At 39.6% G+C, this 22,815-nt stretch overlaps 2 protein-coding genes across 3 annotated transcripts; both read right to left on the reverse strand.

Annotated features, from left to right (window-relative positions):
• Window positions 1–605: 605 nt before the first annotated feature.
• Window positions 606–22,366, reverse strand: LOC115811127 (fibrous sheath CABYR-binding protein). Of its 2 annotated transcripts, none has more exons than XM_030773207.1 (11): window positions 22,199–22,366; window positions 17,293–17,448; window positions 9,119–9,193; window positions 8,103–8,174; window positions 7,150–7,899; window positions 6,612–6,662; window positions 6,205–6,237; window positions 5,497–5,538; window positions 5,323–5,367; window positions 5,046–5,085; window positions 606–3,434 (listed from the first exon to the last, which is right to left on the reverse strand). In XM_030773207.1, the coding sequence occupies exons 1-11, from the start codon at window positions 22,236–22,238 to the stop codon at window positions 3,392–3,394; spliced, it is 1,347 nt and encodes a 448-aa protein (XP_030629067.1). In that variant the 5' UTR covers window positions 22,239–22,366; the 3' UTR covers window positions 606–3,391. The 2 variants fall into 2 exon arrangements, with proteins under 2 accessions (XP_030629067.1, XP_030629068.1); XM_030773208.1 differs by having other exon boundaries at window positions 606–3,430; window positions 5,041–5,085.
• Window positions 9,882–11,546, reverse strand: LOC115811128 (uncharacterized protein DDB_G0286299-like). Its single transcript, XM_030773209.1, has one exon. It carries the CDS (start codon window positions 10,997–10,999, stop codon window positions 10,343–10,345), a length of 657 nt encoding a protein of 218 aa, XP_030629069.1. The 5' UTR covers window positions 11,000–11,546; the 3' UTR covers window positions 9,882–10,342.
• Window positions 22,367–22,815: the final 449 nt, after the last annotated feature.

Below are 22,815 nucleotides of genomic sequence, written 5' to 3' on the forward strand. Positions count from 1 at the left end.
GGCCAACCAATCTTCAACCTCCCATATCCCCACCTTTCTCTCAAAATCTCTCACATAAAGTGACCATAACTTGGATCTGGAAGGCATTTGTTGTGCTTTATTTGGTCAAATTAGCTGTCTTTCTGGAATTTTACTGACATACAGTGGTACTTGCTGATTCCAAACAGGAATCCATAACAACCTTGCTATTGGCCAGAGGAGGATGGGCTCCCCCTGTTGAGTCTTGGCTCCTCCCAAGGTTGCTTGCTCCTGTTCACTTCATTAGGCAGTTTTTCCTTGCCACAGTCACATTGGGCCTGCTCACTGGGGGCTTAGGCACTGATCGCTGTAAAGCTGCTTCAAGACAATTTTGGATTACAGATATACAAATAAACTTGAACTATTGCTTGTGTCCATTTTATCAACCCTGTTATTAACAATGCAGAGTCTGAGTATTTGATTATCTATTTTTTAAACACTCAAAAACTGTGTGCATAGCAAAGTCTGAGATGGTGTGGGAATCCTTTTAATCTTCGAGATCTGACCAATAGGTTTTAATAATAATTACCTGCTAGAACGTGAAGACCTTTCAATTGCTTTTAATGGATCAATAAAAACACCCAACATTTTGTTGTCCCAAACCTTTATTGCAGCACTCAAAAACAGAAAATTTACAGTTGTTTACAGTCGTGACAGTCATCCAAAAATTCCTAAAAACTGCAATTTCACAATAACTTAAAACCTGTTAGCCTATACAGCAGGATACAATGTAAACCTCTGAAGAAAAAAAAACTCTTGTTGTGTAAACTCCTGTTTAAATGTGAACTGCAACAAAATATGAACCTTTTTGAGAGATTGTGTGTTTTATTGCTGGTTGTGCAATGTCTTTCCCTTGAAGTCTGGTCTGATGTAGGCTGCCGAACCCCACCTTTCACATATGGCTTTGAAAAGTTAACACTTTTTTTAAAAGTTAATTAAAAATGTTTGCCTAAAAAGTGTCTTTTTTTTAAAAATCTAAAACTGATCTATTCTGTAAAGTTTGTATTATGTAAAATTAACACCACTTTAAAAATTCACATTGACTTCAAAAGTGTTAAGAGTAGAAAAGATCCACTAGTGTTATAGAAAAGGAAAAAAGAAAAAAAAAATCTAAAAACTATATTGCAACCACTTGATGTTTAGTTGTGAATGAACCATTTTCTTCCTCTGAAAAAGATTTGCATTGCAGCATTTCATAAAGTCTATCACATTAACAACATTTACTCTGGCAGGTCCCTTAAAACCACAATGTACATAAAACACTACAAAATCAAGAAAAACAAAACAAAACAAAAAACAACAACAACACAACTGAATCCACAGTGAAAATAGTTCAGGAGCCAGAAATGAGACTAAGTCGTGACTGAGTTTCCTTCAAAAGATCAAACTTGTTTTCAATTTCTTAGCCATTCAGTCTCAGCAAAGAGCAAGAGCTACATTATTAACCTTACAGTAAAAATAACTAACAATATTGACAACAACAGTAATAGTATAGATGAGGGGGACTGATTCGCCTCTTGTTAGAATATTAGAGTGACCAAAAAAACTACCCCAAAAAAAACAAAACAAAAAACACAAAACCACATTTCCTTCTAGACATACTACAGCATTTCCTTTAACAGGTTGTTTTTTGAGCCACTCTAAAGTGAAAAGGGAGAACAAACATGCATTAAAACCCAGTACGCAAGTATAGAATGACATATGACCTGTTTCTCAAAGATATTTTGCATTTGTCACTTTTTGCTCCACGAAAAGCACAGGCAGCAAGATTCAGTCTCTTATTCCATAAAAGAGAGCTGAATCGATCAAGGAACAACAATTCACGAGGTTTGACTCATGATGACTAGCAATATTGATGAAATAATTATGTAAGGTGTTTTGTGTCCCTCCTTTAAAGGGTGTTTTAGACTTGGCTAAGATCCCCATTTCATTCAGTCTGAATGGGAATGAGACTAACTGAAAAGGGAGCGCCTTACAGGTTCTCTGCTGCTTACCCACACCCACACACACACACACACACACACACACACATCTCACAAGAGGCAGAGAGAATGTGTTCAGCGCTAAAACAGAGAGCTGGGTCGTCGACTCTCAAAATCCCGCAAAGCAGATAAACATACAGACGAAGTCCATTTAAGAGAGGTACTGAACACTTTTTTTTGTTTGGCCCACACACATTGGCAGGTCACAGAGCAGTGGCATAATCAGCATCTCATCTTACATCATAACATTAACATTGTGTCAGAAGGCAGAAAAAATAAAACAAAACAAAATAAAACAAAATAAAACCAAACAGAATATGAGCCATGCTTGTGGACAATGCTTGAAGAGAAAATGATGCTCCCCTAAACACTAAGAAATATAAAAACATGTTTTCAGTTCTTGTTGAGCTTTTGGTGCAAGATATACTTACAGACACAAAAGAATATGAACAGAGGGTTGCAGGAGTTGACAAAAGTAAGCATCAAAGCATCACAAGGAAGAGTCACGACTATATTATAATGAGAAACACGGCTCATTGGGATTGTATTGCAAAGAGTTAGTCTCATACATACACATTTACACACTCTAAACCTCTCCCTCTCTCAAACAAACACACACACTCAACCTCTCCCTATCTCTCTCTCTCACACACACACACACGCACACACACATCGCCTGACGACTGAGTTAACCTGCCAGCATAAACTTGCATTTACAACATCCATAGTGTAGACCCAATACATACTGGTAATACAAAACTTAAGAGTGAAATCACTGTGAAAGATCAGTGCAGCTTTGCATAGTACCTTCACATTACACACAAACCGTTGGTCTTACATTCCAACACGTGATTCAACAGAGTAAAACACTGATGAACTCAAACCCGAGTAAAATGTGAAGATGTGTGTCTGACAAAGCAACATGTACCTCTGTTTCTATACACAGGAAAGAAATAAAACCAAACACAGTCAAAACTAGTTCGCGCAATCAAATCGGTTACCTTCACATATTTCTACTACAATTTTTTCAATAAGGTATAAAGCAAATATTTTGATTAACAATTACAAGGAGAAACAATCAATTAAAAGATGTGGGAATAGGCTAAAAGACAATTTAAGCAAAACAGGGATTGAACGAAACAAAACAAACAAACAAACAAACAAAAAAAAGGCTTACTTGACATAACAAGCGTACACAAGATGACGTGTGTTAAATCATCAAATCAGTTTGAATTTCTAAGGAAAACAAACAAACAAACAAAAAAAAAAAAACATGGAAAAAAAAAAACATTTTCAAAGACACATGACTGGATGCTGTTTCTGGTCCTGTTTGTTTGTTGGTGGGAGTATGCAGCTGCTCACTTTCAGTGGATTGCGATGTAGGCTGGTCCTCACAGCATCTGACAGGTTCCCCCTCTCTCTTTACGTTTCTGTAATCACAGTATTCTCTCTCTAAATACCATTTTACAAGCCCAGAACAGATACATGCCCCCTTCCTCCATCAACATAGCTTCCTGTATTTTGATGGAATATGACCTATGAGTGCTTCAACGCTTTTTTCTTTTGTTTTGTTTTTTCTTTTGTTCTTTTTTGAGTTCAGGACGACGCAAGAAAAGTGGAATATTCAAAAAAGGAGACTGTTTTACAGCAAACAATTTTAAAACAAATTAAGGATATGTCAAAATTATTTTCAGGCAACTAATTGAGGATACATCCTACGTAGCAGACTGAAAAACTGTCCATCTCTAAGAATATAACTAGCCATTCATCTGACTCCATATATCAACACGTGTACTGACGTTTCAAAATGGCTGACAACTGTGTGTATTAATTTCAGTAGCCCCAAGGGGGCACCCTCTTCCCATTTCTGCCATAACCAAAAGGGGGATGGATACACAAACCAAGCCCCTATGGGGCCCGTTGGGTGTTTGCTGGCGTTTGTTTATTTACGTGACAACGCAACACATAGGCTGTTTCAGCTGATAAATATTCATAGGCTAAAGACAGCAGACATCGAACAAAATTTGTCATCGGGGAAGTTTCACACTACCAAAAACCACGCAGGGAAATCATCGTTATGGAGGCATTTTGACTTAGTCCTCAGTGGAGATAATAGTGAAGCAATTGGTTACGTAAAATGTAAAACGCGTGAGGTTCTGATGAGATATGACAGCAAGAAGACATTGCGCAATATGTGTGTGTGTGTGTGTGTTAAAACAATCTACCTATAGCCTATATAAAACAATGCCTTTTGACAGTCATTTACAAGGTGCTCACACATGTATAATGAGGGTAGACAGGCAAGCTGTAACCAAGGTAACAATTGTGTGACAGCGTAACAAACTCAGCGCTCCAGCTTACATTAACTGCATTAGGCTCGGGTCGGGTTCGGACATAAAAAACAGAATGCCTGCCGGGTTCGGGTCAGGCGTGGTTACTACTCTCTCTCTGGGTCGGATTCGGACGGAAATATGCAGCCCAAGCCACACTCTGCCACAAGGCCGTCCAATCTTATTTTAACCTTTAGAGCTTGAGTTAAACATTATTGTTCCCCTGCTTTGGTGGTGTACTTTTCTGCATGTGCAAAAGCATGAGTGACATGTTTGCATGTTAGATATTCTCAACTATGAAACATGGGATATTCATTTATTGACTGTGATGGATAAGAATTAAAGCTGTACCTACAGGACTGAAACGTGCTCTGATGCATGTAATGTGTCAAGACTACACAGCAAACACTATCGCAACTTTGAAGTACTGATTATCTAATCTTTACCACAGAATGAGTCAAATATCTTTACAGGAAAGTGCCCAAAGTACAGACTCATTTTCATGAGCAGATATTGGGGCAAAGCACTACAGCTGGCAGATTAAATGGCGAAAAGAGTAATCCGTTGTCCTCTTCAGTAAATTTGGACTAAAGCATCAATAAGATGACGGATTTATCCATGTCAGCTGTTTTTAGCTGCCACAAAACCGCTAAGACATGATTTCAAAACAGTTAAAAATTTCTGTGCATTGTCAGATGGACATTGCTCACCTGTGGGCTCATCTTGATGTTGTTCCTCTGTCTGGGAAAACTCTTCTGTTGAAATTCAAACATCAAACATGAGGACTCTTAAACTTAAAAAAATAAGCTATAGCACAGACTTAGATTAAAAACTAAGCTGTAACATGAGATTTCTCTTTGAAGTCACTAAGCACCTCCTAATTATTACTGGTAGAGATGACACAGACATGAATATTTAAAAGACTTCAGATTTAAACGCAAAGGAAAGAATTTTTGAAACCCCCCCCCCCCCCCCCCCATTTATTCACCAACCTGTTAATTCCTCCTCAAACTGCTCCTCCTGTACTTCTTCCTCCTCTACAAACAAAATATTAAAACCACATTAACAGAGATCAGAGAGCAACGCTTTAAAGGTGACTGTGTATGTAAAAGAGTCTTGGCTTTTCTCCTGCGGGCCTCTTAGCCTGAGACACACGTATAGCTTACCTGCAGCCTCCTCCTCAAGTGGTGCCTCCTCTTCAACAAGTTCTAAGAGGCAGAAAATTACAACATTACACAATGACTGTGCTAAAATTATTGTCACGCTGTCACTGTTCAACGTGCTCACGGTGAAGACAGTTAGACAATTCATTCTACGTGGGCTAAAAATACACTGAACTTACTCAATCTGCTAATTGAGTGAAACTTGCTCATTTCTCCTTTTTTCAGGAAGTTTGAGAGCCACTATTTCCATAAAATGATTTCATGACTTTTTCTGAGTTGAATTGCTTAAGCTAAGTTGTTAAGAATAGAAGCACTCGATATTTTTTGAGTTTCTGTTCTGCATTTTTGCCCTTTTATTCATATATTGTTTGTTAATATATTATTATTATTATTATTATTATTATTATTATTATACTGTTATATATCAATTATTATAGTATCCTACACATTCTGCATGTTACTAGCAGGCTGCTATAGTTTGTGTCCTGTTTTCAAGATCTCTCTAGTGGAGTGGAGTTATATTCTCATGGGAGAGAATAAAATTGAACTAGAATTTTTATGTGTCTAACTGCATCATTTAGATGAAATTGACTGTTTAGTGCAACTGGTTAATGAGTTAATAAATAAAATAACAGATTAATTGTTACAAAGTAATCCTCAGTATCAGCCTTAGATCAGCAATAATCAATATTCAAACAGTGCTTTACTCACCTTCAGCTTCACTTAGCGAGTCTGCCTCTGTTTCTGTCAGAGAAACCATAAAAAAGTCATCTAAAAATCAGTCACAATTCAATATCTGTAAGAAAAAACTATGTACTAATGGAAATCACGGGCAGATGACAGAGTGATTTTTGAAGATAAATAAACGACATTAAAATAATCACAGACGTAGTTTACAGAGCATCTCAGTGCTCTGAGCTGTGTTTACAAGCTTTCCTTGGCATTAATCTATGACTGTGAGGCTGGTTTAAGGAGTGGCACAGCACACTGTGCAGCCATGAGTCAGGGACACTCTGAGAAATATCACTCTGACAGGAACATGTGTGTCTATGCATGTGTCTATGCATGTGTCTAACGCGTGTGTCTACGCATGTGTCCAACGCGTGTGTGTAGCTCACCTGCTTCCTCTGTTGTGTCTGCTGTAAATTCTTCTGCTTCCTGTACTTCTTCTGTGTGACAGAGAAAAGATTTGTTAGAATCCAAACATTAGCCACATATTTTCATGATAGGGGTGAGCTAATGTATTTAGGTGTAGAAGGGGCCTATCAGGATAGATAACCCTATGTGCGGGACTAGCCGTTTCATAGATAAGATAAAAAACTGACTCTGCAATTCAGGCATGGCCATCAGTGGAAAACGTTCTAAGAAATTCTGAGGGGAAAAAAATTAACGGTCATCAAAGGTGTTCTGACATTGGGAAAGTGGGCATGTAACATGGGAAAAAAATGTAATTTTAATGACTTAAGTGCCATGCCCATTATGATAACATAGTACTATACACTTCCTTTCTTTCTCTTCATTATTTTTTCTCCCAAAAGTGGAAAAAAAAACAAAGAATTGAAACTGAAAATTAAATGTAGCATAATCACACTATATATTACTGACTGGTATTAAGAAGTCCACATCTGTTACTGGGACTGCAGAGATTACTCTTACCCTCTGCTTCTTCTGCTGGGTCAGTTTCCTCTAAAACCTCTTCTTCAGGGGCTGCTTCTTCCTCAATGGTCTCCTCTACAGGTGCTGACTCCTCAACTGGGGCTGCTGACTCCTCAACTGCCTGTTCAGCTTCCTCAACAGCTTCATCTACTGGTGCTGCCTCTTCAACAGCCTCCTCGACTGGTGCTGCTTCCTCAGCAGGAGCAGCCTCCTCCTCTATGGGTTCAGGTTCCTCAACAGCTTCCTCGACAGGAGCTGCTTCCTCAACTGGGGCTGCCTCCTCAACTGCCTCTTCTACTGGAGCTGCCTCCTCAACAGGTTCCTCTACTGGAGCTTCCTCCTCAGCTAGAGCCTCTTCCTCAACAGCTTCTTCTGCAGGTGCTTCTTCTTCCTCCACAGGGGCAGCTGCTTCCTCAACTGGAGCTGCTTCCTCCTCTGCTGGGGCATCTTCTACGACCTCAGGCTCTTCTTCAACAACTTCTGGCTCTTCCTCTACTACCTCAGGCTCTTCCTCCACTACCTCAGGCTCTTCCTCCACTACTTCAGGCTCTTCCTCCACTACCTCAGGCTCTTCCTCCACTACCTCAGGCTCTTCCTCAGGAACCTCTTCCACCACTTCTGGCTCCTCCTCAAGGACCTCAGGCTCCTCCTCTTCAGCGACTGGCTCCTCCTCGACGGCAACTGGCTCCTCCTCCACAGCAACTGGCTCCTCCTCTGTAACAGCAGGCTCCTCCTCCACAACCTCAGGCTCTAAAGAGGGAAGCAATCATTTTAATTACACTAAATGCCATTGCATTTCAGACATTTGTGCACTGATTTAGTTATTCAGTAGTCATTGCACAACCTAGGATACATAATCTATAATATAAAGAAGATCTTAGGTAAATGAAGAGGCAGTCATATTGCATGTTAAAAAGTTCAATTTGAATACCCATGTGTATACACAAACATACCTGGAGGTGGCTGGGCTACTTCTTCAGCTTCAGACTGGACCACTTCCTCCTCCACTGGCTCGGGTGCTGGTGCTGTGTTTGAACAAATGTTGAATATACAGCACTTAATATATATAAATGGTAGTGGTTGAAATATATAAAAATATATATAAATGGTAGTGGTTGAAATCATATAGTGCTCATTTGACTACAAAAGTACTACGAGTCTTGTAAGATGGAATCCCCATCACTGCAGGATAATCTTTCACCTCGGTGAGTTCATGAAGGTCATTGTATGATGTTGTATGAGTAGTCCCTTACTGAGATATTGTGCTTGACACTGCATGTCGACCATATGTGTGTATGCGCTAATGGTTACCTATGCCATGTTAATTAAGCTTTTTCCCTTTTTTTTTCAGTACTTCTTTGTTATTGCTATTTGCAGAGTAATGCAGTATTATAGTGTAAGAGGAGCGTTTTTGTGTGTGCACATGGGACACAGCAGTTTGTGTTCCACTGTTGTGTTACACAACACCTTTGGTGGCCCAGCTTATCAGTTCTAAGGTAACAGAGTACAAAACCACACATGTTCCTGAACCAGTACTCATCTATAAGGGAAAAATCCATAAGGTCCACAGGTGGCACACATATGTAGTCCACACCATCTTTATGAACAGCAAGTTAATGTTTGACTGTTCTTTAGATAAGTCCAGCAACTACTTCACCACACAGTGCTGGACACGCTAATGGTCAAATCAGCAGAATACAAAGGTCAGGGCGCTGTAGACCTGGGTTTTTTTTTCTTGCATGAAGCAAGAGCTGTCAAATTACACACTACAAAGTACACACACCGAATGCGTGTGTATTTAATGATACCATCGCAAACTTCAAAGTCTGACATAAACCTGTAAAGTATCTAGAACGCCTGCAAAGTGATACTGCTAATAAAGCAAAGACAACATATATTTCCTCAGAGTCCCTTCTCTTTTCTGATTATTTTTTGCATGATCTTGATGAATTTGTAGTGAAGACTTTACCTTCTTCTACAGGTGCTGCAGGGGCCTCTTCCTGAACTGGCTCACTGGTTGCCACTGCAGGCTTCTCTTTCAGTCCTGAAGGTTTCACATGGGCATGTACACGCATGACATATGTGTATAGAATGTACACGCATGAGATAAGTGTATGTGAAAGGACACGTCAACACTCATACGTGTCAAGTGATTTTGGAAAGGAAAACTACGGTTCATTTAAACATTCATTTCATTTGCAACATGACAGGTATATCACACACAAAAAAAGAAATGTGGGATAAGTGTAGACCGTGACTGACTTTTGGTTTAATGTTGTTCTCTGACCCGCAAAGACGACATACTAAAGGCAGATATGTTTGAAAAGCAGTTTTCAGAAAGAATGAAGGAAAAGGAGGGAAATGTAGGGAGAGTAAAGAAAGTAAAAGAAAAAAGAAACCATAGAGAAGTCTGACACGGAGGTCCACAATCCCAGTACACTCATATTCAGCTCCAGAAGTTTGATTATTCTTTAGTGTCCTTTTGGGTTAAAAGTGACTGATATACGCAGGATGCATAGGAATGGTTTCATTTCTTTCTATGGCAGTTTTTTTCAATTTCAATTTTCAGTCTTTTTCTACTTTTCTTTCTCTCTCAATCTAGTGGCAACGCTGGTTATAAATTCAATTCTGAGTCATTTAAACAAAACCATAAAGCACTGAAGAGAGTCGACATCAGAAAATTCAGCAAGTTTATTGAGAGTCAATGCAAAAGCTGTTCTATAATAATTTAATTCTGGCCGATTTTAATGAAGTACTACTGCATTTAAAAAGCAACACATTTTTGTGTGTATTAGAAACAGTATCCACATCCAAGTACTGTAATTCACTGAAATCTAAGCAGAGTGAAATCAAGCCACTACGGTCTGCGACAATAAATCATTAAAAGAACATAAGAGAGGAACTACAGCTGATGATAAGCACGTTGCGTCGTGCTGTTCATAGAACCTTTTTCCTTTGAGGACAGCATGCGTTTTACATAAAGCAGGCAGCTACACCAATCAAACGTCTCATACAGAGACTTGAGGTTTCAAACTCCCAGCCTTGGTGAAAGGTCTCTACAGACTTGACACAACACTTTAGGTGCTACAGCCAACTGAAATCCCCACAAACTGTGCACCCAGGCCACAGGATTGTGAATAATCTTCAATATCACGGAAAGGTTCTTACAGAGCTGACACAACTCTGAACCCATTTAAGATGTCTTGCTGGCCTTTTTAGTTGAGGTCTTACTTTTGCCATCTTTGGGTCCTTTGCCGTCCTTCTCTACTTTTTTCCCCTCACTATCAGAAGTCTTACTCGGAGATTTCTTATCCCTCTCTGGCTTCTTTCCTTCATCTCCCTCTATCTTCTTTGCTTTCTTAGCCTCATCCTTTGCTGCCAGTTTCTCTGCCTCCTCTTTCTCTCTCTTGACCCTCTCCATAGCTTTCTCCATCTCTTCCTTCTCTATCCTTTCTCCCTCCTTTTTAAACCAGGCATCAGCTTTTTCTCTGGCCCTGAACTCAGCCTCTTCCCTCTTCTTGTCCAGTGCCTTCTCTTGGTCCTCCTTGGCTATGAGGTTCCTCACCTCCATCAGCGCCATTTTGGCGATCTTTCTGGCTTCCACTCTCTCATGGATGATGGCGAGCTGCTGTTTCAACGCCTCCCTCAGCTTCAGCCCCACATCTTTGGAGAAGGGTTGCTCTAGAGAGCAAGAGTTTCGTTTAACCGAGCCATCCCTATGGCAAAAAACTGCAAGCTCTCCAACCACAAGGCAACAGGCTACAAGCACTGAAGCCACGATGCAGTTTAGGTTCGACTGGGTTAGCCACTGCAGAGGTTCACAACCATTCTCAAACACTACGCCTATCATATACGGTCAGCACATTTCAGGAAGCAATGTGCAAAGATCTAAGGGCTGTATGGAGAACACTACCCAGAGTTAGTATGAGTTGCTGTTGCAAGACTGCATACAAATTATCTGTTACTGATTGTTCAATAACCTTGAGTGACTGCAATAGCTGCTTTTTTAAATATGTGCAAATATTTCTTGGAAGCCACCCTACATAGTTCACTATCTGTGAGAGATTATTAGGGAATAATTATCCATGGAAACAAAACTTCTGCCATGCTTGCCTTGGTTTAATATTTTTTTCTTACCTCCAGGGCCAGTGTCAACATTAAAAACATGCAAACTTAAAACTCTGTCTAACCTCTTTTTGAATGAATTGAGTAAATAGCAATCTTGCAGCATTTGCAAGTTATTTTAATTAGTATTAAGGTTCAAACTTAAATGAGAAAGGAAAGGTACGGCGCAAACTGATGCACAAATCTAAAAAGGTCACTCTTCGCATGCAATTAAAACACAAGACATTCTAGATGATCAACGGTACTTGGCACTTGTAACTACAGCGTCAAATATGTTTGTTTTAAAGTGCACATATTTTAAATCCCAAACCACACTGGAAGCAAACTTGTTCCATGCCTTCAAACAAACTCTGAAGGATACCTTTTTTTCGTGAACCACCTCTTTGCCTCTCATCTAATGAGAATGAGAAAACAAAAATAAGACACTTAGTCACACTGTATGTTGTGCATTAACATTCTCTGACCAGAGACTCATGCCTGTCCTGACTATCGTTCCAGTATCCATATGCAACCAATCCCTGATTCTGTACTAAAAAAGCAGTCCACCACAACCATTCACATCATATAATCTCTGCCTTTCATCTCAGCAAGCACTGTTTTGATGTCACTCCTAGCTAACGCTATAGGCTCAACCAATCAGCCCACTATTCCACGTCCTCTCATTGGCTGATTCAAGTCTAATGCAGCCACCAAAATAAAACATCAGAAAAATAACACACATAGAAGGGCATTAAACTGTATATTTTCTAATGAGTATCAGGTATATTCTGCTTATGCCTGGCAACAGAATGAATCATACATGATCCACAAACATAAAAGAGGTCAACAACCTAATGCCAACTGACAGAGTGCTGATAAAAAGAAATAGTGTGTATGAAAACACTTCCGCAGTTAAAATGTCTCACTTTAAAATCACACTGTGCAATTACAAACACAATTTATACACTGAAATCCAAGACAACTGACCTTAACATTATTTCTTGGTTTTCACTGCTAATTAATACTCAACACAAATGTAAAAGAATGACTTAACAAGGAACCAGAATGGTTTTTTCAATTATCTACATATGAAAGACCACAATCTGTACTCATTCCCCCTTGTTACCAAGACTACATCACTGAGCTTTCAATACTGAATGTGAATTACTGGGTCTTCATTTTTCTTTGACTTTACATGTTGTTTAATCATCAGTGATCTAACGCTTTTTATACAGAGTCAAGTAAACCACCACAGACTCACTCCATTAAACATGCCCATACCACACATAATGAGTTAACCCCGCCGACCACTGGTCATCTACACCACACCGAGCTTTGGGATTCCGACAACATCAAATGTAAACGCTGGACAACAAACTGGGGAGAGGAATAACTTTTACAGGGAAACGCAGCACTTATTTAGTCAGTAAGGGAACTGCTGACCTACTACCTTACTGAGCTACTGGGTATTAATATGAACTTTTCCCTGAATTTATCTGCTTTACTTACTACTGTAAGTACTGTGGGAAACATGGAAATAATGTGGTATAATGTGCTATTCTGAAATAATTGAAAGAGCTACTCTGTATTAATTGTGCAATACACATGACTCTATGCTGATATTTGAGAGGCGTGAAGGACCCGAAGTTGACCGTTACAGAAATCTGGGGTTCAGGAGAAGACTTAATGCTTTAAAAAGGATGATATACCAGATAATTACGAAACAATGTCAAGCACTGCACTCTGATCAAGTGTCAAAGCCATTATGCTAACTTGATCTTCTTTCAGGCTTTTTTTGTTTGACTTGGCTTAGGAATGTTTGATTTTCTATGACACAATAAGGCATGTGGTCATAATTATGCTGTTTGTTCAAACAATAGCTTAAATAAAATGTTACACATTAATGTTTGTTGACTTGAACAGGAAATTATAGGGACCTAAGTAGGACTGAAAACATTTTTCATAATTGACTGTTCTGACTTCTCCAGTAACCCCTAAAAACAAATCAAATGATCTCAACTAAAAAAAATATGCAAAAGATGGAGAATTCACAAACCTTATATCTACCCACTGTAGGAGGTGCAAATAAGCTGAATAATTTTATTGCTATCTGTAAAACTTGCTAAAGGAAAAATTTCAAAATTAGGATGTTCTATTCATGTCTAACAGTGCATATAACATGGACATGACACATAAACATTAATAAATGGGATCTTAAGACCAAAATATCGTAACATTATGGTAAGTGGTCCAAACGCAATATATGGCATACACATCCTTAATATATTACTCAGAAATGTACTTTGAGTTCCATGACATGCAGCAGAGACGGCATCCTGAGTAGACAGGACTTAATACACGTTATTTTTTTTTTTGTACAAGCAGTTGTCTATATCTTTTGCTAGACTATATCCTGGAAGTTGAGGGTTTGTGCAAAAGAATGGCTTCAAAGGATAAACTAACAAACGTCTGATATTTACACTGTTGTGTACAAAGTTGGGTGGGTCCCAATGGCATCTTCTTCCTAATCGTTCAGAGGTCCATCACACAAACTATCTGTAGTCTCTTCGAGCACAGATTTTTCTTCAAGTGTTCTGCTTACACAACAGAATCAAGAAGTCTACAGATGCCTGGTCCTCTGTTAACGCTTACTTTTGGATCGGACTGAGAGCAAAAAAAAACCCAAAAACAAAACAAAAACATGGCTATTGGTTTTGGAGGCCTAGAATCACACAAGTCTTTTGACCCTGAACCCCTTCAGTCTGTGACGTGCCAGCAACGTCCTCCGCCGCTGTTTCAGCTTCCTCGTCCTCTAGCGTTTCAAAGGGACTCATTACATCATAGAGAAATGTGAAGAAGCCTTGAAACCAATCAGAGCCCTCCTCGGCTAAAATATCGAGGACCTCCTCGAGAGAGTCAGAGTTCTCTTTGCTGCCATCTTTGGTCAGCCCTATGCAGACAGGAGAAAACAAGGACAGGAAAAACAGAGAGCAAGAAAGAGAGAGAGAGAGAAAGAGAGAGGGAAAGAGAGAGAGAGAGAGAGAGAGAGAGAGAGAGAGAGATGGAAAGGGAGAGAAAGAGGAAGAGAGGGAGAAAGAGAGAGATGGAAAGAGAGAGAGAGAGAGAGAGAGAGAGAGAGAGAGAGAGAGAGAGAGAGAGAGGAAGAGAGGGAGAAAGAGAAAGAGAGAGAGAAAGAGAAAGAGAGAGAGAGAGAGAGAGAGAGCAAAGCAAGGAGGAAGGAAGAGGAGGAAGGGAGCAGGCAGAGGAGAAAAATGGAGAAGGGACAGAGCGGAAAGTTTTATGCAAGGTTTAGTAGATAAGGAAACTAGTGTTATCTAAGAGGCCTAAGTAAAGGCAGCATAAAGCAAAGTGTGAGGAGAGAGGAGTAAAGCAAAAAGACACATGCAAGATAGAGGAAAATAAAACACTATAGTCCCAGTACAGCCGAACATAGGCAGCACTCTCATGGAAAACATGTACTGTTTGAGGACTGAAACTCCTGTGTTTTGTAACCCATTAAATCCCAAACCAGTTGTTTTGGGACAACTTCACATCTTCTTAGAGGTATTTAAATATCATGCAAGTTGTAGATGTTTTTCATTATCCCATTACTGTCTGAATGGCTTGCGTGTGGTTTTTACTCCACCTGTAATTATTTTGCATCATGCACATGCGTTATTTGACTCAAAAATTAACTTTTACAAATTAGTAAGACTGATTGCATTTTGGGGCACAAAAGTAAACCAAAGTCAGTCATGCACAAAAAAAAAAAATAAGAATTAAAAAACAATCACATTAAAATTGGCACAATTAAGTGCACTTGCCTAGCAGAACTTTAGCGTCCTCCACATCAAAGTCACCATCACCATCAGCATCGTAGGATACAAGTTTACCTGGTAGAGTGATTGGAGTGAAATTTAGACAGGGATCTATACATTTCTAATGGTGGGATATGAGGTGAGTGATCAATTATTTGTTTAGATGATGAGACTAATGGGAAATGAATACTGCCTTTTCCTCTAATCCTTTCCCTGTTCACTTACATCTGCTCTTCCCTTCTGTTAACCAATGCCTCATAAAATTGAGCCTCCGGACAGGTGAATGTACCGTATCCAAAGGGTATTAGAATACTGAATAATCAGAATAAAATTTAGAAGAACAATGAGTGGTTTTAGACTAGGGCTGTCGTTCCACTAGAGGTTATCCTGAAAGGGGTCAAATATTGCATGTTTACTGCTCTAGTGACAACTGTTAAGTTTGGCTAATACTAAAGGTGTAACGGTTCTGAAACCGAGACCGAAACCGCGATACACACATCCACGGTCTCATGTCGCGATTCCGGAAGACGGCACCGCGATAAAACACCCTCCCGCCCAACGCCAAGCTGCTGCCGCCGCTGCAGGTACAGCCTGTTAAGCTCTCATTACGTTACTAATGTAACAAAACTCATTTTTCATTTCACAATTAACACTATAACACATGTAAATCACGAAATTATTATTATGTTTAAAGTTGAAGCTAGTTGTATATTTTGTTACGGGTGTTAACGGTACACGTAGACCTACTTGGTACAGGACGTTTGGTTCGGTGCGCATTTTGATCCGAGTGAATCTCGCTTAGCTTTAGCCAGGCATGCTACGTGCATAACTTTCTTATGCTCTGATGGTCAGTCGGCCAAAACATTAGCGAATAAAGTGATACTTGACAAGATACAGCGTGCGCTCTCTTCTACATTTCTGCATGTGGAACTAAAATTAAAAACCCAGTTTCTTCTCTGATTCCATAACGGAGCCATAATTTAGCAACTGAATTAGCACATGTTCAATGATGCAGCCTCTTAAGTATGGAGACTGCAAAGCCAGAGCTTGAGGACTCTCCCGTATCCTTCAGGTCTCCTGGGAACATTTCGGTTTTCCAGTGAACATCAGTAGCAATGGGCACAGACAAGCAGATAAGTCAAAGGCAGCGTGCCGGCATTGTTGAACTGAAATCGGGTATGTTGCTGGCAGTACGTCGAACATGAACTCATTTGAGGCGGCATCGCCCAAATGTGAATATCACCGTTACGAGGAAAAAACAGAGTGGAGTGCAAACTGGAAATTATTAACAGTTTGCCACTGTTTACAAGTTTGTACAAGTTTATAAGTTCACAAGTAAATTCATAATAAATGAAAAGAAGTTGCATTTTTTGCTTGTCTTTCCACTGTCCCGAAACCGCACCGAACCGTGACTTCAAAACCTACGTATGTACCAAACCATGACTTTTGCGTACCATTACACCCCTAGCTAATACTCTAGGTTAATTTTCATCAAGAAGTGTAAAAGGATCTTCATTGTATCCATAGTTACTTCCTTGCTAATCTTGGAAGATTATAGGAAGATAATTTAATGAACTACACAACATGGTTATACGTGTGACCCTCAGTTTTAATGATTACATCGCTAGTTCTGTATGGTATCACTACAAGGATACCTTCTTAACATTATTGTTGTTAATCTCAGGGATTGTGGTGTTATTGCATATATTAATATCTAATAAGGAAAAAAATAATGAAATAATGTAGTATTACACATCTTAAATAATTTCTGATTCTAGTAACATTATTGAGGTTATGAGAAATTTAAGGGGGCCATGTGTCTCTATGTCTTTAAAAATAAGGTATGATAAGACCTTATGTATTAGCTTTATGTAGAAGATTTATGTATTAAACTTACATTAAATGGGATTAAATGGGATTGGTGAATGTGAAGGATGACAGTTATGATCGTGACTTTACTCATTTGGTCGTACCTTGTAACACCTCTGATAGATTATAGCGCAAATCCTTTGCCTTGGCTGCATGCAAGATTTAAACCAAGATTTAGAGAAAACATACATCAAAATAAAAAAAAATAAATTAAGAGAAATACATCCCGAAGATCTTCTATTTCCAAGAAACAATTCAGAATAGATTTTTTAAATTAAAATCCACACACTAGTCAGACTCTGCTCAAATATGAACTAAAAAAAAAAAGTAGAGTTTTCCATTGTAGACTCACCAATGACACCTTGGTAGTCAACCAGGTCAAAATACACCACTGCTACAGAGGTCCAGACACCCAGCAGAGCCAGCACCATAAACCAAGTGAAGAAGGAGGTTCCTCCTGCACCGTCTGACTTCTTCCCGTTCTTATTTGCAGACTGTGGCTTGGCCTCTGTATCAAAAAAACAAATCAAATTATAAGACACGGTAACAAGACAATCCAATCATGAACTTTATGAACACAAGCAAAAGCAGGCAAGCAGACAAATGTACATTTCTACACTGTCTCTGCATCATTCAATGAAAGCAGAGACGTGAAAGAAAAAGAGTTAGAGAGACACTGCAAACTTCACACACTGGCTATACATCCACTTATATTAGTTTCTTTGAAGAAAACTACAGATCCAAAATCTGATTTATTAATTTTTGTAATGTTAGGATAATGATTTTTTTGTTTCTTTTCCCCTTTTTTGGAGGGGGTCACTGTGTGTCTCTACTCTATGTTGACACACAAAACTATTCACAATTAAGGGGTTAAAGCTCCAAAGACATGCAACTGATTGGAATTGTCACCTGAGGCCCTCATATTTCACAAAAAAATGGCTTTGCAATTTCAGCAGCTGCATAACTGCAAACTGGCTGGTACACATTCCCTTGATGGTCATAAGAACTTTCACTAATATCTCTTTTAACCTGTGTTTCAAAAGTTTTGGTTGAAAGTGTCGCTACAGGAACACAAAGTAACACACATAAAAAAGAATTATTGCTGTCTTTTACATATTTCCAAAACTTCTAAGCTTAATTTCCATAAGCCCCATCTAAAATATCACAAGAAAAAAAAAACCTCAAAGGCTTTGGAGTTATTCTGAGAGCTGTTGACACTACACACAAAGTTGTGGTATAAATATATATACACTGAGAAGCAAGAGCTGGAGAGGGAGAATGAACAGGTGTTGAGTCCGCTACCATCTCCTAGGTCAAACCACGCCTGCGACTGTACTTGCACACATACACACGCCATCTGCTAATCTCAACGTCCCAGTTACAGAAGTACAACCAAAGGACTTAAGACATTTATAGTGCCAAAATCATGCAATTCCCTCTCTAACACATCTATTAGCTACTGTACGGAATAAGTTACTGCAATGTCTATTAAACACTAGTTTCTTCATTCAAACTACAACGCAGCAAGAGGCTATGACATTTAAAATTCAACGACTTTCTCTGTTAACATAAATCTTTGTGTTATCTTGGTATCTTATCTCTCACCAAGCTGTACAAGCATCAAGTGCGGTAAATTCTATTTAACAGAAATCACAAAATCAACTTCAACTTCATGGGATTTGTCATCCATCCTGAAAATGTCATTCCTTTTCCCGTGAGGTGTTTTTTTTTTGTTTTTTTTTAAAACAAGGTGTTGCTTGTCCAACCTGCTTCCTCGTCCAGCACCCTCACTTCAGGTTTGGGCTCCCCCATCCTTCCTTTTCATTCAGGGGCCACACAAGAGCAGGAAAAGCTCCGTCTTTCGCCCTGTTCCTGCCCCAAACCCCCTGCGCAACAACAGCTGCCCCGTCTTTTTGTTCCCCACAAATTCAACTGGAACTTGACACTGGACGTGGTTGGCAAATGGATTATTTTTAGAGCTTGACAAGCCGGAGATATTTAGGTACTCATATGGAAGGCCAACACTAATGCCATGCCAATGTGTTGTTCCCGCTGTCTGATAGGAGGGTTAGGAGAGATCTGTGAGCGTCACAAATGTAACCCCCTTTAACAATAGGGCACCATGCAGAGGAAAATGAACGTGGTGCTTGAATAGTTTCACAGAGGCGGGGCTGTATGTATGCAGATGAAATATAATGAGGGCACAAGCTTTAAGGCTCTAAAGGTGAAACCCATGTAGATCCTCACAAACAAACTTATTCATTATTCGCACAAGAACTGGTCTGGCCTGTTGTCCAAATATGGCTAAGTGAGCATGGTCCTGAGGAGTCACTGTGCACCACATTAGAATCATACCAGCCTTTGGGCTTGCGTGAACAGACAGGTTTTTAAACAACTAACATTGTTCAAATCATTGGGAACAACTGTATGCTAATGCGAGTGTGACAAAGCATGAATACTAAAATGAATATAGAGGGTATAACAGGCAAGGGAAGAAAAACAATGACCCCCATGAAAATAATGAATTGTGGATACTTGTGAGAAAACCCCAGAGAACAGAAAACCCATTTAACAGAGAAAAAGAACAATGGAAATGTGCAACAAATTCCTCTTCGAGCAAGTCTTTACTGTCAGGTCTCTTTGATTCTGTATTGATGTTTAAAAAAAAAAAAAAAATCACGTCTAGTAAAATAATGATCCAGCATAAAGTCACAATGTATCTGAAAGTTCTCTAAACCAAACCGAACATGCACATGCGTTTTTCCGTGGCAGCTAAACCATAGCACACCAAATTTACGTTCCATTAAACTTTGTGCCTTGGGCAACTTGAGAAGATTTTTTGTTAAACTATTCAGACATTACAGTGAGGCACACCCCTAGATAACACAGACCTGACTTGTCTCTGGATCTACAGGTAGTGCAAGGAGCCCCGCTTTTTTCTTAACCAGCACCCCCTCCCCCCACGTGGTTTGTTCCACAAAGTCTGCATCTGCTGTGAGTGCCTATCTTTCAGAAACAACTTCTCCATACGTTGCTTGTGAGGAAACAGCTATGGTATAGCACCGTTGTTTGTGGGCACACATTGTTCACTGCCTGAGCTTACATAAGGCTTGAGTGAAATGTCTGTTTCTACATACTCACTCTGCCTCTCTCAGACAGAAACAGAACCTTACACTCAACGTGTACACACCACACCCTTATACTCCCTAACATTCCATGTTTTAGCCTAAGTACCTTAAAGTGGTTACCCACCCCCCAATGGGCAGTATGATCCTATAAGCATTTGTAGACTTCCCAAGAACCTTGACTACACACTGTCCTCCACATGAGTGTGACCACTGTTTGTAGGCCTGTATAGGAAATGGTAGGGGCTAAACCATTCTCTAAGAATCATGGGTGAATTGCTCTGTGATGGTTAAACTGTACAGAGCAAATCTTTCACAACTGTGTTAAGCAAATCAGAGAGGCACAAAAATTAGGCACAAAGTCACCAAGCACTCCATTAACCACCAATAAAATGGCAACAGTAAATGCATCTTTAAAAAACTGTAAACCGCTGCAGGGCAGAAGATACACGCATAATTCAATTTCATTCACAGAAAGCCTTCACACAAGACATGCAAGGATATTATAAAAGGATGCTTTTAGTTATGAGGTAGACAGAGTCAAAAAGAAAAAGTCACACGCAAGGCAAATGGTCTTGCATTACCAGCTCTGTGGCCTTCAGCGAGTTTATGTGCGATTCTGAAAAGATGTTGCCTAAAGGAAGCAACAGCACAATTTTAAAAACGCACAGCTACCCCTGTCAATACCGTATGTCGTCTTTCATGAACTGGAAACGCTAAAAGTGAACCAGTACAACTAAAGGGTCTCCTGCCAGCTCAGAGTTCATGGGCCGCTCTCCCAATCCCAAACGTTGGCTTCCACTTAATTAACAGACAGATTTGTGTACTCGAATGGTTACGTTGGTCCTTCGTAAAATTCAGATATATGGGCAAAAGAGACAAAGTATCTTTATTCAGAAGAAATTGGGCGTGGCGCACGCCAGTTAACCTGTAGTACTCTCTGAACACGCTGTTCCAGAAGAAACACAAACAGTGGATTCACTGACCAAATAGTGTATGCATACTGATTGGGTACCCTTTGAATAATTCTTAATAAATTCGGATTGGAGATCGTAAAAGTTTTGACTTCTAAATTTTGCCATATCCGGTCCGAACAGCATAGGAGAAACAAAGTAAAGTGTGAAGGGGGCGGGATACGCTTTGGTGAGTTAACGTGAAACGTTCACTCATCCCTTACTTGATCACCTAGACCATCAGAGACGATGACTACAGTTAAAAGCCATGTGTCGTAAATTTACTGGTTTTGTATCTGCATTAATTTGAGACAACTTCGCAAAGATACTTAAAAAACGTATGTATTCAAAGTGTGAAAAGTTTGTTGCCTTTAACCTACCAAGATCTTTAAACGTAACGGGTCGATTGTTATCTCGGTATCTTAAACCTATAAAGGGGTCCGGATTTGTTATCAAACAGGTGGTTAAAATGTATCTTTGTAGTTGAGAGATTTCCGAAGGGTCCTTACTTAAAAATGAGACCATAGAGGCCACGTGTAACCCCTCCCACATTCCCCCCATTATTGACACGTGAGCAGTTAGGAATATCTGCACAAAGTGAGGAAAAACGCCAGCATGGCTACTCTCGTGCGATGAACTTTAAAAAGATAACTTTGTAACCATCTTGTATTTTCCCAGTCGACCTTGCACAGTGGACTTTTAAACGCCACAAATGGACGACTGTGATGGTGCACAAGCTCTACAACAAAGCAAATGCACGGTCAACTTCGCACACCTTCGCACATCTGTCCGTCCCGATTTCAAAGGCCTTTTAGATAAATCAGCTATACTAGTTCATTGCACCGATGAGACATTAAATTTCACAGCGCAGTACTGCAAATCATTCAAAACGTTTAAATTTAACTGTTGGAACACACTACTTATCGCCATTAGGGTATTCTACTAACTGCGATGTTACTATGAAGGATTACATAAGACTTTGATTAAAAAAATACTGCAAACTGCGTTTGTATGACGTCTTGTATGACTACCGAAGTACTGCCTACTGTTCTGTTGTCATATTTATGTATGCAGTGAAATAAAACAACCCTTCGGTCCGATTAACTTTCACGGGCCTTCTGCAGAGGTACAGCTGAAGGTTGCATGTATTATTGCTGAACAGCGATGTAAAGATACAGACCTTTCTTGGCGTGTCCTCGTGCATTTTTCTTCTGAGCCATTGCGTTTTAGGTTTTATCGAATCTATAAATGTTGTGTGAAATGAATTTGCTCGAGCCTTTCTCTCGATTGTTACACTATGGATACCCAGGAAAATCAAATCCCTATACTCTCATAAACTGAAGCCCATAGCAACCCATCCACTTTTGAGTGACTCAGCATTCAGCCAGTGTTAACCTTACGAAGACATTGTGGGCGGAGGAAAGCAGAAATTTCATCCAATCGTTATGGAGAGTAATTTGACTTATTCAATCGTGTGGCTGCCTACAGTTTGGAACCGCCCCATCTATCTTTCTGTATTATCAGCACTGGAACGTGGCAAGATGGTCGATGTTAGCTATCGCGAGAATTAATTGTGTTTTTCCCACTCCTGTGAAACGTTACATAATGTTCTATCTATCCTGAATTTGGTCAAACTTAAATACTTCGACAATCCTCGACAATGTTTGACCGAGGCACGTCCTGTGAGAACCGTTCCTGGGTTGCTCCTATTTTAAAAACTATATAGAGTCTTAACAGATTGTTTTAACTAGCTCTTCACCTCAGCAGTAAAGTGCATGCACGCAAAAGCAGGGGATT

The sequence above is a fragment of the Chanos chanos genome, chromosome 5 (genome assembly GCF_902362185.1).
Source record: "Chanos chanos chromosome 5, fChaCha1.1, whole genome shotgun sequence".
NCBI classification, from domain to species: domain Eukaryota; kingdom Metazoa; phylum Chordata; class Actinopteri; order Gonorynchiformes; family Chanidae; genus Chanos; species Chanos chanos.

What these genes read in the sequence shown, in the direction of transcription:
- LOC115811128 (XM_030773209.1), bottom strand. Translation starts at nt 10,999, where the DNA reads ATGATAGGCGTAGTGTTTGAGAATGGTTGTGAACCTCTGCAGTGGCTA.
- LOC115811127 (XM_030773207.1), bottom strand. Translation starts at nt 22,238, where the DNA reads ATGGCTCAGAAGAAAAATGCACGAGGACACGCCAAGAAAG. An exon ending in TGACTACCAAGGTGTCATTG is followed by an intron (nt 9,194 to 17,292) that starts GTGAGTCTACAA and finishes TGAAACCTTCAG; the next exon opens with GACTGAAAGAGAAGCCTGCA. An exon ending in GTTTGAGGAGGAATTAACAG is followed by an intron (nt 5,086 to 5,322) that starts GTTGGTGAATAA and finishes GAATTTCAACAG; the next exon opens with AAGAGTTTTCCCAGACAGAG.